The following is a 15,592-nucleotide window of genomic DNA, read 5'->3' on the forward strand; positions in this document are numbered from 1 at the left end:
CCCCCTCAACCCCCCACCTCCACCTTTCATCCATGCTCCAGCTCCAGCTGGCTTCAGCCTTGCAGCACCAGGTGCCTTACGAACCTGGAATTACGAGTTGCAAAGTGAGCTCGCTTAGGTACCAATGGGCTGCCTTCCATTGCCTTCCGGCAGCCGGGCGTCGCGTCTCCAGTCGCGTCTCCGACACTTCACTCCAAACTCCAAATGCAAATAATGCAAACGAAAAGTCATCGCGACAGGGCACGCACGTACAGCACGACTTTTCCACCATACCATACCTACGATAGGTACCACATATGAGGCATCTTTCGGCCCGCCTCCACCCCACCATTACCTTCTATCCAAACCCCCGGCGACCTGCAAATGCTCTCAGTCCCAACCAGGCCCCTCGATTAGACTTGAACGGGACCGGCACCTGGCTCTGGACTTGGACTTGAAATCGTACACATTCTCAAGCTCATCGACGCGAAACCACTCCCACCTGCAACATCAATCTGTGCAATAACAGTCTGACCCAGCTTATAGACTTATGCAGATTTCGACTTTAACTGCTTTTCGCCGCTGTGCCATTTGGAGTGCAGCGAGCTTACTATGGTGACATATTGAGCCAAGCAAGCACTCTGAACGCGGCTGATCATGGCCGTGGTTCTGCGGGATCCGTGGATCCATACCGTGGTAGAGAATGAACTCAGAGCTGCTTTCCAAAGCTTTCAACATTCCTATACCGGCCAGCCCGAGCTTCTGCAAGACAAACGATGCTGCCGGCCAAGCGGTGTGGAAATCCATATAGAGAGAAGTAGACAAGCCCAGGTCATGCAGGTGCGTACACAAGCTCCTGCTGCAGGAGATGCCGGGCTAACTTGTCAGATCAAGGGTGGACTTACCAGCCAGTACGACGCTATCCTGTCAGATGGCTGTCATTGCATTCAAGCAGTTTTTGACAGGGACGCGGTGGAAAAGTTCACGCGTGACACAGGCCGAGACCTTGGCGATATCAGAGGTGGCATTGTTGTGCTTCGTAGTTACCATCTGGTAGGTGCTAGTCTGACTGAACCATTGCTTCTCATCTGATCCAAAGCCTAGCTAGTCCCACCGTCCTCGTCGTCAACAAGACTGTGTCTTAGTGTGCTTAGCTTCAAGTTTTCTGGCTCCGAGGGGTCCCTTATTATCGGCCATCCTGTCAAGATCCTGGAGCTTCAGAACGTTAAGATACTTGCGAAAAAGCTGGAAAATCTTTTGAACACTCCACAGGATAACTCTCAAACCCAACTCTCATCGTTGGCCACCTCTGAAGGTAAAGGCTCACAGCGATCCGCTGGCTTCGCAACCCAGGTGAATACCACACACCAAAAGCGATCACCAAGCCCGATTCAGACTCAGGAGTCAATAACAACAGACCAAGCCAAATTCGCCGTGCTTCTGGCACAAGTTTCCAGACACCCGGAAGTGACCATGCAGAAACATGCCCTTAATATAACACAGAAAACTGCTCTTGGGCCAGCTTCAGAAAGAAAGGTTGCCACGATGAATTCTAGACTCGATGCCAGAGCAAATGTGCAGCGCAGTCAATCTCTCACACCATTAGATTCGTGCAGCCATGCCGTTGTTTCTAGTGGCTTAACACTTGCAGGCAGTGACCTACCGAATCAGGCCGCCCTGCCAGACATTAACGAAAAGGAGAATAGCCAAAAGCGCGCAGAGAACCAGGATATCCTCACCTCTCAGCTAGGAGCGGTGACTGTTCAGCATCACACGACCGATTTCGTTGACCAGCTCCAGCTCGACAATGCGTTTGTTTGCCTTAAGCGAGTGCCGCGTCGGTATGTACGCATTCCCGAAGATCAGAGAGCCATACTGCAGCGTAGTGACTCTTGGTACGAACCGCATGCTGGCGACCAACCTCGCTATGCCAACGTTCCCGCGAAAGTCATGAAAGACTTGATAGAATTCAGGGATTGGAAACCCACCAGACCCAGACTTCAAAGGGGCTATCGAGATGATAGTTCATCTAATTCCGGGAAAGACTCAGGTCATGATCCGGCAGCCGAAAGGGTTGATGATGATTTAGAAGGTGTAGATTCCAGCTGGAGCTATACTCATCATGACAGTGTCGATCAGCGAGCACAGCATGACAGTTCCTTACCCGTTGCTGCGACAAGCGCCGAGTGTGACATTGCTTCCAGCGGTCCTGAGATTGAACACGTGGCAGATGGAAGTGACGGTGATATGGAAGAGGACGGAGTGCCTTCGTGGGAACCAACACCTGAGCCTGAGGAAGGGGCGTCTGAACCACATCATACGGAAACTCAGCTTCCATCGACAAAACCAGGCGAATGTTCCATATCCTGCAAGCCTCGAGGAGAGCTCAACATCCGCCCCTCAGTGAATATACTTCCCAGCAGCCCTACGATAGAGGAGGAAATGGAGTTGGCTGTTCCGTATGCAGTTGGAGACATAGTTGACCTGGAAGATGCCCAGGCAGAGGAGGCGGCTATGCATTCTCAAGCTTTGCCTTCAACAGCGCCCTCGACTTCGACGTACATACAGGTGAAACGGACACCATATGTCAAATCTCGCAGCTTTGATGAAAGCTCTCTACATCCAACCGCCTCAGGCTCCAGGGGAGTCCAAATTAACGTCTCGTCCAGTCCAGTCATACCCGCTACGTTCCAGGATACCAGCAGCGCGGAAAACCAGACTTTAAACGTGATAGCTCATGCCTCCGCTGGGGCAGAATCGATTGCCGGCACCCAGATCTCTCGTGAAGGTTACTCGGTGGCTCACGGCCAACCCATGATCACCCGCAGTCAAAACATCATTATCACAAACAGTCAACCACACACAGAGGACAGCACAGATAAAGTAATAGCCGAGAAACCTAGTGTATCTCCTCCACACGAGACTCACAGGCAATGGACTGCCAAAGCTCAACCGTTTGAGATTAATCATCGCTCTAGCAGTCACGCCATGGGAGAAAGCACGACGATTCACTCGGGCTGTGTTTCGCCCTTTCCCAAGCTTAGTGCTACTGCCTCGGGATATCATGTTGAGCGGCAAATTCAGTACAAAGAAGTGACTCTGAAAGGCAATGTTGCACAGATGGAAAAGCATGCCCATGTTGCGTCTCGAAGAAATCACCTCACTAAGGGACTCCGCAAGATTCCCTTTTTTGGTCTAGAAGCAGAGGAGGGTATAGATGATAGGCCAAAGGACGAGCTTTTGTTAGAAGAGAGAAGAAGGGCACGAGATGCTAAGCGCAACTTCAAAGCAAAAGAGCAGCTCACTCGACAATCTCCTGAACTAGAAACCGAGACGGCAAGACGACCTTCATCACCAGCACTTGATCCAGGCCTATCGAAATTTAGAAAATCCATCATCTCGGAAGCAGATCTTCAATCTCCAATCAGAATTCTGCTCTCACCTACACCAGATTCACCTACAGAGGTCGGCGAGCCAGATGATTTCCTGGAGTATGAGCCCGTTGAAGGGGGCCAGGTGCATAATGATCAATCCCAGGACGACAACGCGACGACAGAAAAATTTCTGCCTGGTAAACCAATCAAGCAAGATGATCCATTACCTCTCGAGCCTTCAGGTATTGAGTTCTACGAACAGTGTCCGCTTCAGAAGGTTGCCGCATGCGAAAGTGGAGCACTCGCCACCCCTCCAAGGAAGCCGCCCGTCCAGCTTTCTCCACGAGATTCGTTCAGACCAGAAAGCCCGTCATCCGCTCAGCCCATGGCCGATGAAGAACACGGCCCGCCTTCATCTCGAGACTCTCTTGGACCGGGAACTCTTTCATCTGCACAACCACATCCTGACGATGTTGTCGACTTGATTTCTGGCAAAGAACATTTTGAGCTGGGAAGCCCATTCGCTCAATCACAGGCAGAGGAGGACGATCACCAACAGCCACTTGAGGAAAGCGCGGAAGTTACAGACTCATGTTCTGAAAAGTCACAACATATAGAAAATATTGAGAATTCACCGTCGCGACCAGCATCACAGCCATTCCATGCGTCCCCTTTCATCGGCAAAGCTATGGATGAAAATCTACCGGGCAAGGAATTACAAGCAGAAAACCCAATGCCTGTAAAGCCAACTCCAAGCCATGCTCGTCCGCAAGCAGTCCGTCAAGTAACCAGATCACAGACTGTGCAACCCAACATAGCAAGGCGCGAGAACCAGGAGAAGAAGAGTGGAGCTCGAAAAGATCAGCAATCGAAAGATCTTACATTTGATGGATTCGTCTCCACATATCCAGAGTATTCAGGCGACCAGAGATGTTTCGCACGGGCTTTAGTGTGCTTGGAGTGGCTTCGAAAGAATCGAATACCCCCATGGAGCATGTGTGATGACTTTATTCGAGTCCATGCTGAGTGGGAGCCATACGTCAGGAATCTCAAGAAATCTAACCCTGAGAAGGTCACGACTGCTTGGGAGTACTATGACCAAAACGTTGAAGACACTCTGTTCAACCAAAGGTTTGTGGATGACAAGGACAAGCTTGCCGCAGTGTTGTCCTCGCTGAACCCTCTTTATGTGCAGACCATCCGAGATGCGTACAATACACCGGCTGCACATCCGGAGGACCTTAAAAAGCAGGAACCTAAACCAAAAGCTGCAGAGAAGGTGGTATATCCAGCATCCGCATTTCCAGAGTCGTCTGAGGCTGTTGCAGTACAAAGAGGAGTACATCATAGACCAAACTTCGTTGAGAATATCTCAAGTCGACGTCCGAGAGACCCATTCTTTGAGACAGCCAGCCAGTTGCAAGCCATACAGCAAAGGGAAGAGACCGATGGACGGACTGATCTAGTTATGGGCACTGAAGTATGTGACGAGAAAAAACGTCCTATTCCATCGAAGCGAAGCAGCGAAACTCGCGATCCGAACGCCTCGCCTTCGCAATCAAGAAGGGAGTCTCATCAAAGCGAGCCAGAAGCCGGCTCCACAAAATCCAAGAAGAGACGTCAGTTCAGCGAACACAAGCGTGTCACTGTTCCGCCTGCATTGCGAGCCTCTTCTTCCAAATCATCAATCATGACAAGGATGGAACAAACACGACCCGTATCACGAGCAAGGGAGGTCTTCGAGACTCAAGAAGTCTCGCCAAGTGAGTTTCAAACAGCCAGATTGTCACCAGAGCTTCCTGATCTCCCCGAGAAATGGGTGGCTCAGCAGTCGTGTCTTGATGATCCAGTTGAGGAGGATCGACCTGAGGAAATGTCAAGCGTTCCTAGGACAAAAGCTGCAAAGGGTCCTGTAGCTGCGTCAAAAGAGAGCGGACTTTCTTCAAAAGCAGACTCTCCCATGCCATCCAAGAAGAGAAGATTCAAGGACTTGGCGGAATTTGCTAAGGACCTGGGTAATCGTAGGCGAAGTGGCGACATGTCATCAAGAGCCTCTACTCCTTCTGCTACCACACCCACGAGGAGATTTTGCACCAAGCCAAAGGGAGAACATCCAGCGAAGCGGGTGGATCCAGATACTCAGGCGTGGCAATACTGAGGAGACGAAATGAGCCTCGGATCTAGTACCAGCATATCCAGGCGTTGTCAGAGTGATGTTCAACTTATAGTGAGCCCGCTACGGCGGTATAATACAATAGTACATATATTTCAAGTGACGATCTTGCTTGGACGAGCGTCCTGCATTCATACTTGATCTTGTACCCAGTCCGATGTGAACCGGATGCATTCGTGATAGTCACAGATTCGACCAGTTCTCGAATTTTCAGTCCGAGTTATTAGAATGTTGGAATCCAGAACCCTCGCGCCATTACCCAAGTCATAGCACGGCCAATCTATGCCGTACTAACACCCGCACTTGTAATCGGCTCACCCTTCTCTTCTTTCTCCCTCTGCAGCTGTCTCTGTTCCTCCTCCATCGTCCTGGTCCTTAATTGCAGCGCATGGATACCGCCCTCCTGTGCCATCTCCTCCTTCAAGAGCGCATACACCATTCTATGCCGCGCAGGTTGCATCTTGGATTTGAATGCCTCGGACGTGATCACAACCCTGAAGTGCGTCTCTTGCGATGTGCTTCCGGCCATTGCTTTGTGGTGTGAGTGTAGGTGAGAGTCATTGTGGATTTCGAGGGTTGTGGGTTTGAGAGCTTCGGTGATCTAAGGTCTGGTTAGTCAGGTTCTGGGAGAGAGCATAGTATAGCATAGTGAGAGACAACTGTGTACCTTGGAGCGCATTGCATCCTCCATCGGAGTTTTTGAAGCCATCGTGGAATGTGGTCGCCGTGCGAAAGCCACAAGAGATCTGCGCAGCATCAAGACTGCCTGTGATTGTGAGAGGTGTTTCCCTTCCCTTCCTTTCTTCTCTGTTCTTTTCTTTTCCTTCCTTCCTTGAACTGCCTTCAACGATACGATCAAGCTTGATTTCTTGGTCAAATTACAGAGTAATTCGTGCAATAATGGTCCTGCAGCTGCTGGTCCCCACCATGCGAAGTGATATGCAGGGCAGGAGTATCCTCGGCAAAGCATAGGTAGGTATTACCTTGACCTGCACGAGCTGCAGCGCCCTAAGGTAGGTAGACGGTAGACCTTATCATCGGCGTTTATGCACCCTCCCTGCCTCCGTCAGATCACATGTCTCGTCCGCCCCGGCGCCGGCACCGGCCCCGTCATCTCTCCGTCGGCGTCCAGATCTACCGCCGAGCACCCCCAGCATCCACCCCATAAATTGGATACCTACCTCAGCCCACTGAGCCCAGTCGCCCCAGGCCTGAAACCCTCCACTACAGCCTACTGTACAGGTACTGAGGTACATACCTACTCACTGGCGCGAGAAACGATGACCCTGGTCGCCGATCCACGACGACCTCCCACCTCTCATGCGCCATGCAGTGCTTGAGAACTTCGCCTTCGTCCGTCTGTCGCAAATTTGCTGTACACGGTCGATTGCATTCTCGTATACGGCTTGCCTCTCGGTCCCTTAGAATGGCTTCGACTTTACCTCGGCTACCCATATTCGAAGCCATTGCCAAACATGACCCTCAGTCAACAGCAGTCGTACATTCGGTGTCTGGTAGACGGTTCAAGTACGGAGATCTGCTGAAGGATGTCGCAGCTGGGAAGGATAGGCTGGTTGAAGAAGCCAAAGGGCATTCCGTAGAGGGCCAGAGGATAGCATTTCTGGTGGAAAATAGCTATGACTATGTAGGTGCGCAGAGTGTATTGCCCCAAAATCATTGACATAAAAAGTAATGAGAGGTCTAGTAACTCTACTGTCTATTCTCAGTGTGCACTCAATTGCACTCCCTCTGTCCCCTGCCTTTCCAGCGCACGAACTGCAATATATTCTGGACCACAGCCAAGCTTCAATGCTACTATCGTCTGCAAAATTCGAGAATAAGGCGGAAGAGGTTCTGAGACAGAATTTGGAAGCAAGGCCAAAGCATGTTAAACTCGAGAAGAAGCTCGGTGGTAGTGCTTGTAGTAAGGTATTTCTCGAGGAGCCCACGGATGGCAATGGAGGAATGATGTTGTACACTTCTGGGACGACAAGTAGACCCGTAAGTCCTGGTTAATGGAAACGAGTTGAGTTCCAGAACTGATAATGCCCAGAAAGGTGTACTACTCCCGGCATCTGTTCTAACAGCCCAAGCAAGTTCTCTTACCACAGCATGGAACTATTCTCCTAAAGACCACCTTCTCCACGTCCTCCCCCTCCACCACATTCACGGCACCGTGAATGCCATCCTAGCACCGCTCCTCGCTGGCTCAACTATCGAGTTCCTATTCCCTTTCAACGCAACCGCAGCCTGGACTCGCTTCGCGGCCCCTTTCCTGAACTCCCCCAAAATAGCCGAACCTATCACTTTCTTCACCGTCGTCCCAACAGTATACAATCGCCTTTTGAGCACATTCAAAGACCTTCCACCGGAAGTTCAGACCGCAGCGAAGAAATCAATTTCCCCAGAACACCTCCGTTTAAACATCTCCGGGTCCGCAGCCCTCCCAACACCAACGAAGAGAGCCTGGTCCGATCTCAGCAATGGCAATGTCCTCCTGGAGCGCTACGGCATGACGGAAGTAGGCATGGCGCTCTCCTGCGGTCTCTCGAACGCTGACCGCGTAGATGGCTCTGTAGGCTGGGCGCTCCCAGGCGTGGAAGTACGTCTCGTTGATACTGAAACTAATGAAGTGATTCAGCCAGGCGAGGAGCTGGACAAGAACGGCAAAGAGCGCGACGGCGAGATTCAGTTGCGTGGTCCAACGATATTCAAGGAGTATTGGGGAAACAAGAAAGCTACATTGGCGGAACACGTTGACGGCGACGACGGGAAGGGCCGCTGGTTCAAAACCGGCGATGTAGCTGTCCGGCGAGATGTTCCAAGTGCGGGACACAGTGAGCAAGAGTGGGCTCGAGGTCCAATGTTTTTCATCCGCGGGCGCAAAAGTGCTGATATCATAAAATCGGGCGGTGAGAAGGTCAGCGCGCTTGAAGTAGAGCGTGAACTACTTTCTCTGCCTCAAGTGGCTGAAGCCGCAGTCGTTGCCGTACCGTCAGGCAAATGGGGCCAGAAAGTTGGCGCAGTAATAATGCTCAATAAGGACGCAGAGGGAAAGAGAGGGAAATGGGGTCCTATGGATATGCGTCGAGCATTAAAGGAACGCTTGGCCAACTATAAGATTCCGCAGGTTATGAGAGTGGTTGATGAGATTCCAAGGAATGCCATGGGAAAGAGTAAGTCATCATAATCTATCCTGTAATCTGAACAATGGCCACTGACTTGAGATGTAGTTAATAAAAAAGAACTTGTCAAACAAGTGTTTGCTGAAGACGCGAGCGGTGACGAGCTGTAAGATAATGGAAAGATAAACGTTAGAGAAAATAGAATAGGGTAGATGACGTTGGGGACTCAAGATTTGTACATAAGAAGATGGTCTACGCAGTCATCTCTGTTCCCACACCTACCTAGGTAGGTCTTGTGATCATGCGAAAAGTCAATTCTTATTACAGCCTGGGCTTGTGAAGCACCTCTTAGACTTGACTGTTGCGCATCAGCATAACACATATCTTCAAATGAATTTCTGCCATTTCTAGGATAGTTGTCCATACAATACATATCACACTCTCCAAGGATGATACCATAATCGTACACAGAAAGTAGGCCTTTGGTCACTTTTATTTGTCCGATCTATAAACACATGCGAGCCAGTCTCGCTCAGGAGGAATAACGCCGAATGATGTACCTCGTGGGAGCAAGTGAGCAATGTAGCTGAAATGACCCAGCAAACATAGCTGCTGTTGGCCCTTATGCATAGTTCGAAAACCATGCCGACCCAACCACAAACGCAACGCAAATACTAGTAGCACACGTAGCAAGGGGCAGAACACCTAGACTGTGAACTTTGCCTTCGCACGAGTGCTACCGCTGTGGGCACTATCGGTATGACCGGAGAACTCAACAGCCTCAGTTGTTGGGACTTTCAGAACTTCCTTGAACTTGCGACCAATATTCATCAAGACCTCCTTGCCCTTCTCAGGCGAGCGTCCCTTGCCACCAGCAACATCTCCATCTCCTCCGCCTGGAATGCTCTTGCCAATTGTGCGAGTCCAAACTCCGATACGGTAGAAGCCTTTGCGAACGTTGACAACAACTCCCATGAGTTCTCCATCGTCCTCGTCTTCGAGAGTCTCACCGATGGCCGAGAGCATAACATGGAGCCAGAGGTCATCAATAGGGACGTTTCTCTTCTCCTTGAACTGGTATGACCACTTCCCACCATGCTTGTTTTGAGGATCCTCCCATTCTGGACGAACACTCTCCTTGAAGAGATGGTAGTCGGACTTGAGGGCAAGCTCGGAGACGGGAGCAATGTTGTTCTAGAGGCTTGGTTAGGTACACTTCAGACTTGTAGCAGATGAACATACATATACACCCCAGAATTCCTCAACAGAGTTAAAGGTGATGACCTCCTTCAACAAATCATTCCAGTTGTCGCCCTGCGAATAGAGTTAGTAGACGCCGTTCAAAGGGTCCAGGCGCAAACTTGCCTTTCCACTCGGAGGCTTGGTGAACCAAAGAGTCCACTTGTGCATCAATGGGTGCTTGACATTGAAATTGTCCTTGTCGTGGAAGACAGTGATCTGTTCATCCTCTCCGCTGGGTGTGGGCTTCTTATTCTCGTCACGGCTGGCACCCTCTGGGGAAATGGGGATGGTGGTCAAATCAACTGGTGTTGAGGCATCAATAGGTGTTTGTGGGGCGACTGCTGCCATGACTGTGATTATGTAGGAGTACGTTGATGAGAAGAGTTTTCTTCAAGGCCGAGAGTCTATTCGCAGGAGCTTGGTGTCCTGAAGGGTCTTTGGAGAAGTGAGGCCGGCGGTAGGTGAGTTCGAGGAGTAGGTGAATTCGAGGAGAAGTGGTGAAATTGTTCTGAGCGCAAAAAGGAAAGTCGGGTCAGGCACAGAGTTGGTCGTAAAAGGAAGCTCCGAATTTGGCGACTATTGCTCCGGGCAACTTGTCAAGAACGAATTAAATTGGTGGGGGATTTTGAGGCGGTAGCGGTGCTGAATGGATTTGTTTGTGGTCTGCGGTCTGGGTACGGCTGCGGCTTCCTCCAAATTTTGAGTACCCGTACCTTATTCTGATGCTAGGCCTTAGGCTGAGGCTTGGCTTCCCTGCAGGACCTCACCCGAAAGTACTTTGAGGTACCTTCCAGGGTAACGCAGGACTGAGTACACTGTGGTGCCCAAAATTCTTGCACAACCGGTGATCAAACTACCGTATGGGGACTGTTAATACTTTTCTGAGTAAATGTTGCCTCTCAGATTTGATTTGATTGCTGCAGGAGCGTGCATCAGAGAGGGTACCTTCCTTTACCTACCTTGCCTACCTTGTACCTAAGGCAAGGTATCATCTAGGTACCTAGGTAGGTACTAGGTACCTAGGTATAAGTGCAGGCATACATCACGTATGTTACTGCTTGGGGACTACCTACCTAGGTAGAGGGGTAGGTACCTAGGTAAGGTGAATCTTTGGCAAGTCGGTCCAGATACGTATGGCAGGTACCAATCTACCTACTCACGACCAGATGTCACCGGCCGTAGTAGGATAGAGCTCTGGGGTTGGTATGCAGAGAGACGTTCCCCTATTTTCACACAAGAACATCGCCACGTTCAACCTAGGCAAGTAATGCAACGTCCACAATCTCTAGTGGCTACTTGACCATAAAGGGCAACGAGAACGACTCTCCATATGTTTTCTATGAAGGTATTGAGAGAACCACTGTTCGTAAAGGAAGCTTTGCTCAAAAAGATGAGGTGTCCCACTGGTGGCAAGCATCTTATACAACGCCAAAACGCCAAACTGTCTAAATGCAGACCTTTATGCAGCACGCTATGAGAAAAGAGACCCAAAGGAACGTGCTAGAGCATCTATGCCCAGATTCAGATCCATACATATAACACCCCGCACCTATTTCGCACTCGACTGGCTGTTGAGGAAGCTCAGGTAACAATTCCATCCCAGCGAGATGACATTGACGACCAGAACCCTGTGGTGCAGCGGCACGAACTTGAAGTTGACACACTGAATGAATGGCCATACCATCCAGTTCGACTTCAATGCCGTCCAGTAGCTCTGATCCAATTTATCTTTTGGGCTTGTGCCCTCCATGATAGCCATACTGCTGAGGAAGACGAACAGGTTGGTACTGGCGAACATTGTTTGATCGCATGCCACCCGGGCGATGATTTCGGCATTCTTGTTCTTCAACACCACTTTGTTCTGTAGGAACTTGAACCAAGTCGTAGCAGCGGGACCGAATACAGCTGTGCAACGAGACTGTCAGCTCTGCAATGATCGGTGAAGAAGAAATGAAAAACTCACCTCCTCCATACAAGGCCATTCGCCCCGTTCGTGCCAGGTCATGTTTCTCCAATCCCTTCTTCTCGACCAGTTGTTGTGCCATGGTATCTCCTGTTGCGAATAGCACCGCCGTGGTGACGCTCTGCGTCAAAATCGGGCGCGAAGCCAGCTTCATTTGGTACCTGCGCATCAATTAATACATGTCTCGTTCCAAATCTTCTGCACCGACTCCCAAGGTAGGAAGTAATTGAAGGTTTTTCGACCCTGACATACCATCTGAACATCTTTGCGGTTCGATGTGGTTGTGGTACCAAAATTGGATGTTGCTGGATGGTATTTTATTGTTTCTTGAATCCCCAAGCTCCGCCAAAAGCAAGGCGGCGACAAGGATTGACGTCGGTCGGACAGCTCCATTAGTTTAGCGCTGGATGGCGGAGGAAGGTCTGCCGACAAGATTAGGTGCTTGAGGCTTGATGCAGATTCATTCACGTGGATATCAAATTTCGAATTTTGAGACATCTAACTACAGATTTATTTCCCTTCACAAAAGTTTGGAATTTGGAGCCAGACAAGGCATGAGAATTTGGTGGCATATAAACAATTCACAACGTTACTACTTGCTTCTTTCTTGTTACCCTACAGTTCCACTCTTCAAGCTACAACCTGGCTTTTCTCAATGATATGTGCAATTCGAAACATGATAGCTTGTTCTCGGACTAACTCCAGTCTATCCATACCATAAATAGCCTCATCAAGGCAGTCACGGCGCACCGTGTACAAATCCCATAGAGCTATCAACAACAACAAGACTCACCGAAAAATTGTGCCTCCACGCACCTTGTACCAATTCAATAACTCTCAACAGCGCCTCCCCTGTCCTCAGCCAGATCCGGAACCCACCCCTTTGGCCTCTCCCTTCCCCTGATGATCATGCCATATACAGCAGTCTCAACTTTCTCCACACAAGTCTTCATAACCTCCATCTTCTTCTCCACATCCTTGCCCAACCCAGTAGCCCCACACGAAGTCGTATCTAAGGCCTGAAAGCTCGTTCGTAAAGATCTCAAGTCAATCAAGATGTCACGATCATCTACTGTGGCTTCTGCGTTCCTTGATCCTGGGAGTGCTCCTGTCGTAGCCATAGTTGTAATTGCAAACCTCATTAACTCGCCTACCAGGTCGAAAATACCGAGGACATAATCATCTCCAGTAAGAGTTATGGTTTCTGGTAGAGACTGGGCTGCTTCCTCAGGGGTGATAAGAGTCTGGTTGATGAGGTAGTGCTGGAATGATATCGCCTCCATATATTCTTGGATGCCGCCAGAGATCTGTCGTTGATATCGCCAGGCATTGATGCCAGTCAGGTCAGGCGCGATCAGCGCAAACTGATCCTGCATAGCCGACGCCTTTGATTGAACCTCCGAAGCTATTTTAGCAGGTATCGAGCTCTTCAACGACCGTACTCTGCTCAGGTCAGTTTCGCATCTGAGAGAGGCGCCATCTACACGTGATTTACCTTTGCAGTGCGAAAATACTGTTCAGCGTTAGTTTCCATTTGACCTAAATCAATATAAAGACTCACACTTTCTTACTCGCAGCCGTGATATCTCTCGAGGCCTTGATAATGCGCTCCCGCCTGTCATGGTGTTCATCTAACTCGTCGCGGAAGCTCTCAAACATGGGCATGAAAGGTGAGGTTTTCGTATCTTGCTCCTGCGCCTTCTCCGCCCCATCGTGGTGTCTCTTGACTCCTGGCATCTCCCGTGTCGGAATGGACATTAGTCTTTCGATGTTGAATCTCGCAGCAGAGTCAAACGGAGTCTGCTTTGTTACACATGAAGATGTTCTACAGGGATGCAAAGAAGCTGGAGGCTGGAGCTTAAATGCTCAGCCACACCCGAACCGAGAAATCTCATGGATAGAACATCAGAGGGAGCTCGACAAACCCACTCCCAGCATTTCGGCTCACAACTATCATTGAGCACTCGCAGTCGTTTCTTCCTTCGCGTCTAATCCAAATCGGAGTGTATATTTGTACGATGGCGGCCTTCTTTTCAAGTCCAGTTTTTGTTTTCTCCGCTGCAATTGCGCTCCGTGTCATCTTGTTCTTCTACGGCCTCTGGCAAGATGCTAACTCGCCCCTGAAATATACCGACATCGACTACTTTGTTTTCACTGATGCAGCTCGCTTCACAGCTCACGGCCACTCGCCGTATGAACGTGAAACATACCGCTACACCCCTTTACTAGCCTGGATGCTCCTCCCGACGTCATGGTCAAGCACGTGGTTCTCTTTTGGCAAAGTGCTGTTCGCTATTGGGGACATTGTAGCTGGTTGGCTCATTGTGCTGGTTTTGAGGAGCTCTAATAAGATGTCGACGGAGAGGGCATTGAAGTTTGCTAGCATTTGGCTGTTGAATCCTATGGTTGCTACAATCAGTACCAGGGGAAGCTCGGAAGGTCTGCTAGGCGTAATGGTGATTGCTCTGCTCTGGGCTATCACTCAGAAACGGATATTCCTTGCCGGGATACTGCTGGGTCTGGGAGTTCACTTCAAGATATACCCATTCATATATGCGCCGTCTATAATATGGTGGATGGATGATGACCGTATGGGCAGCGGGAAAAAAACGAAGGCAGGACAGAGTAAAGACCTCATCAGCCTAGCAAAGACGTTTTGCAATGGCCCTCGAATCACCCTCACATTAAGCAGTCTTCTCACTTTCACTGGTCTGAATATGTTAATGTACTCAATGTAAGTTATAAAGAAAGATTTCACTGCTCGTCCATTCTCTAACCAACTTACAGTTACGGCTGGCCATTCCTCCAGCACACGTATTTCCATCATGTCACGAGGATTGACCACCGCCACAACTTCTCGCCCTACAACACTCTCCTCTATCTCTCCTCGTCAGCTCCAGGAACATCATTCTTTCCCCTCGAGTCTCTAGCTTTTATTCCACAACTATTCTTATCAGCAATTGCTCTTCCGCTCCTGCTTGCCAAGAAGGACCTCTCTTCAACCATGCTCGCCCAGACATTTGCTTTTGTGACTTTCAACAAAGTCTGCACTAGCCAGGTATGTTCTTCTTTGTATGCCACTTACCCCTAATCCTAACATATGCTAGTATTTCCTCTGGTACATGGTATTTCTACCGTTCTACCTCCCAGGCTCCTCGCTTCTAATTCAGAAATCCCTTGGGATAACCGCAGTTGCGCTCTGGGTACTGACACAGGCGTTATGGCTACAGCAGGGATTCCAGCTCGAGTTCACGGGTCAGAGCACTTTCGTACCAGGTCTTTGGCTAGCAAGCATACTGTTCTTCTTGACCAATGCATGGTTGCTTGGAATCATCGTAGGCGATATTGGGTCAACATTGAAATCACCACAGGAAGAACATGAAAAGACGCAGTAGTCAAATGCAAAGTTTGACGTTTGATACCATCCATGCTCAAGAATAGTACAGCAATAGCGCGGTGGTATTTTTCGTCATCTGCGATACATGTGCGCCCGATTACCCCAACCCAAGCCAGATAGTAAAATACTCCTTCCGTCATGCTCCATTCCATGACTCCCAGGGAAAATGACAGGCGCGCACCATGGCCTTTTCAACAATCATGAACGCCTTGGTCAGTGCCAGCAAACTCCGACGCTCATCCCATCCCAAATGCAGCCTTCCAATATTCCTACAATAGAGCGCCGATAATCCAGAGATGTAAGCAGAGCAAGTCGCAATTTTGTTTGCTCCTGAATCGG

The 15,592-nt window shown here is 49.8% G+C and overlaps 7 protein-coding genes across 7 annotated transcripts; 3 read left to right on the forward strand and 4 right to left on the reverse strand.

The window, feature by feature from the left end:
* Positions 1 to 27: 27 nt before the first annotated feature.
* ONS95_006168 (uncharacterized protein) lies at positions 28 to 6,568 on the forward strand. The gene is made up of 3 exons (XM_058499614.1): positions 28 to 819; positions 868 to 1,032; positions 1,084 to 6,568. The coding sequence occupies exons 1-3, from the start codon at positions 637 to 639 to the stop codon at positions 5,509 to 5,511; spliced, it is 4,776 nt and encodes a 1,591-aa protein (XP_058350658.1). The 5' UTR covers positions 28 to 636; the 3' UTR covers positions 5,512 to 6,568.
* ONS95_006169 (uncharacterized protein) lies at positions 5,807 to 6,235 on the reverse strand (the record flags this gene model as incomplete). The annotated part of the gene is made up of 2 exons (XM_058499615.1): positions 5,807 to 6,127; positions 6,194 to 6,235. The coding sequence occupies 2 exons, from the start codon at positions 6,233 to 6,235 to the stop codon at positions 5,807 to 5,809; spliced, it is 363 nt and encodes a 120-aa protein (XP_058350659.1).
* On the forward strand, positions 6,549 to 9,032 carry ONS95_006170 (uncharacterized protein). The gene is made up of 4 exons (XM_058499616.1): positions 6,549 to 7,175; positions 7,232 to 7,527; positions 7,580 to 8,702; positions 8,760 to 9,032. The coding sequence occupies exons 1-4, from the start codon at positions 6,854 to 6,856 to the stop codon at positions 8,819 to 8,821; spliced, it is 1,803 nt and encodes a 600-aa protein (XP_058350660.1). The 5' UTR covers positions 6,549 to 6,853; the 3' UTR covers positions 8,822 to 9,032.
* Positions 9,033 to 9,356: 324 nt separating this feature from the next.
* On the reverse strand, positions 9,357 to 10,241 carry TIF45 (eukaryotic translation initiation factor 4E; the record flags this gene model as incomplete). Its single annotated transcript, XM_058499617.1, has 3 exons — positions 9,357 to 9,845; positions 9,894 to 9,965; positions 10,017 to 10,241. The coding sequence occupies 3 exons, from the start codon at positions 10,239 to 10,241 to the stop codon at positions 9,357 to 9,359; spliced, it is 786 nt and encodes a 261-aa protein (XP_058350661.1).
* A 1,201-nt stretch (positions 10,242 to 11,442) lies between these two features.
* SYM1 (Protein required for ethanol metabolism) lies at positions 11,443 to 12,119 on the reverse strand (the record flags this gene model as incomplete). Its single annotated transcript, XM_058499618.1, has 3 exons — positions 11,443 to 11,798; positions 11,857 to 12,017; positions 12,109 to 12,119. The coding sequence occupies 3 exons, from the start codon at positions 12,117 to 12,119 to the stop codon at positions 11,443 to 11,445; spliced, it is 528 nt and encodes a 175-aa protein (XP_058350662.1).
* A 202-nt stretch (positions 12,120 to 12,321) lies between these two features.
* ONS95_006173 (uncharacterized protein) lies at positions 12,322 to 13,697 on the reverse strand. The gene is made up of 3 exons (XM_058499619.1): positions 13,418 to 13,697; positions 13,352 to 13,369; positions 12,322 to 13,299 (listed from the first exon to the last, which is right to left on the reverse strand). The coding sequence occupies exons 1-3, from the start codon at positions 13,612 to 13,614 to the stop codon at positions 12,684 to 12,686; spliced, it is 831 nt and encodes a 276-aa protein (XP_058350663.1). The 5' UTR covers positions 13,615 to 13,697; the 3' UTR covers positions 12,322 to 12,683.
* Positions 13,698 to 13,874: 177 nt separating this feature from the next.
* Positions 13,875 to 15,251, forward strand: GPI14 (GPI mannosyltransferase 1; the record flags this gene model as incomplete). The annotated part of the gene is made up of 3 exons (XM_058499620.1): positions 13,875 to 14,590; positions 14,644 to 14,914; positions 14,964 to 15,251. The coding sequence occupies 3 exons, from the start codon at positions 13,875 to 13,877 to the stop codon at positions 15,249 to 15,251; spliced, it is 1,275 nt and encodes a 424-aa protein (XP_058350664.1).
* Between the last annotated feature and the right edge of the window lie 341 nt (positions 15,252 to 15,592).

This window comes from Cadophora gregata (genome assembly GCF_030347475.1).
Source record: "Cadophora gregata isolate MNR1 chromosome Unknown scaffold_17, whole genome shotgun sequence".
Classification (NCBI taxonomy): Eukaryota; Fungi; Ascomycota; class Leotiomycetes; order Helotiales; family Ploettnerulaceae; genus Cadophora; species Cadophora gregata.

Excerpts from the sequence above, each read along its gene's own strand:
- ONS95_006168 (XM_058499614.1), top strand. The coding sequence starts at position 637 with ATGGCCGTGGTTCTGCGGGATCCGTGGATCCATACCGTGGTAGAGAAT. Across the intron at positions 820-867 it reads GACAAGCCCAGGTCATGCAG|ATCAAGGGTGGACTTACCAG; the intron begins GTGCGTACACAA and ends CTAACTTGTCAG. Across the intron at positions 1,033-1,083 it reads TGCTTCGTAGTTACCATCTG|CTAGTCCCACCGTCCTCGTC; the intron begins GTAGGTGCTAGT and ends TCCAAAGCCTAG.
- ONS95_006170 (XM_058499616.1), top strand. The coding sequence starts at position 6,854 with ATGCAGTGCTTGAGAACTTCGCCTTCGTCCGTCTGTCGCAAATTTGCT. Across the intron at positions 7,176-7,231 it reads AAATAGCTATGACTATGTAG|TAACTCTACTGTCTATTCTC; the intron begins GTGCGCAGAGTG and ends TGAGAGGTCTAG. Across the intron at positions 8,703-8,759 it reads AAGGAATGCCATGGGAAAGA|TTAATAAAAAAGAACTTGTC; the intron begins GTAAGTCATCAT and ends CTTGAGATGTAG.
- ONS95_006173 (XM_058499619.1), bottom strand. The coding sequence starts at position 13,614 with ATGTCCATTCCGACACGGGAGATGCCAGGAGTCAAGAGACACCACGAT.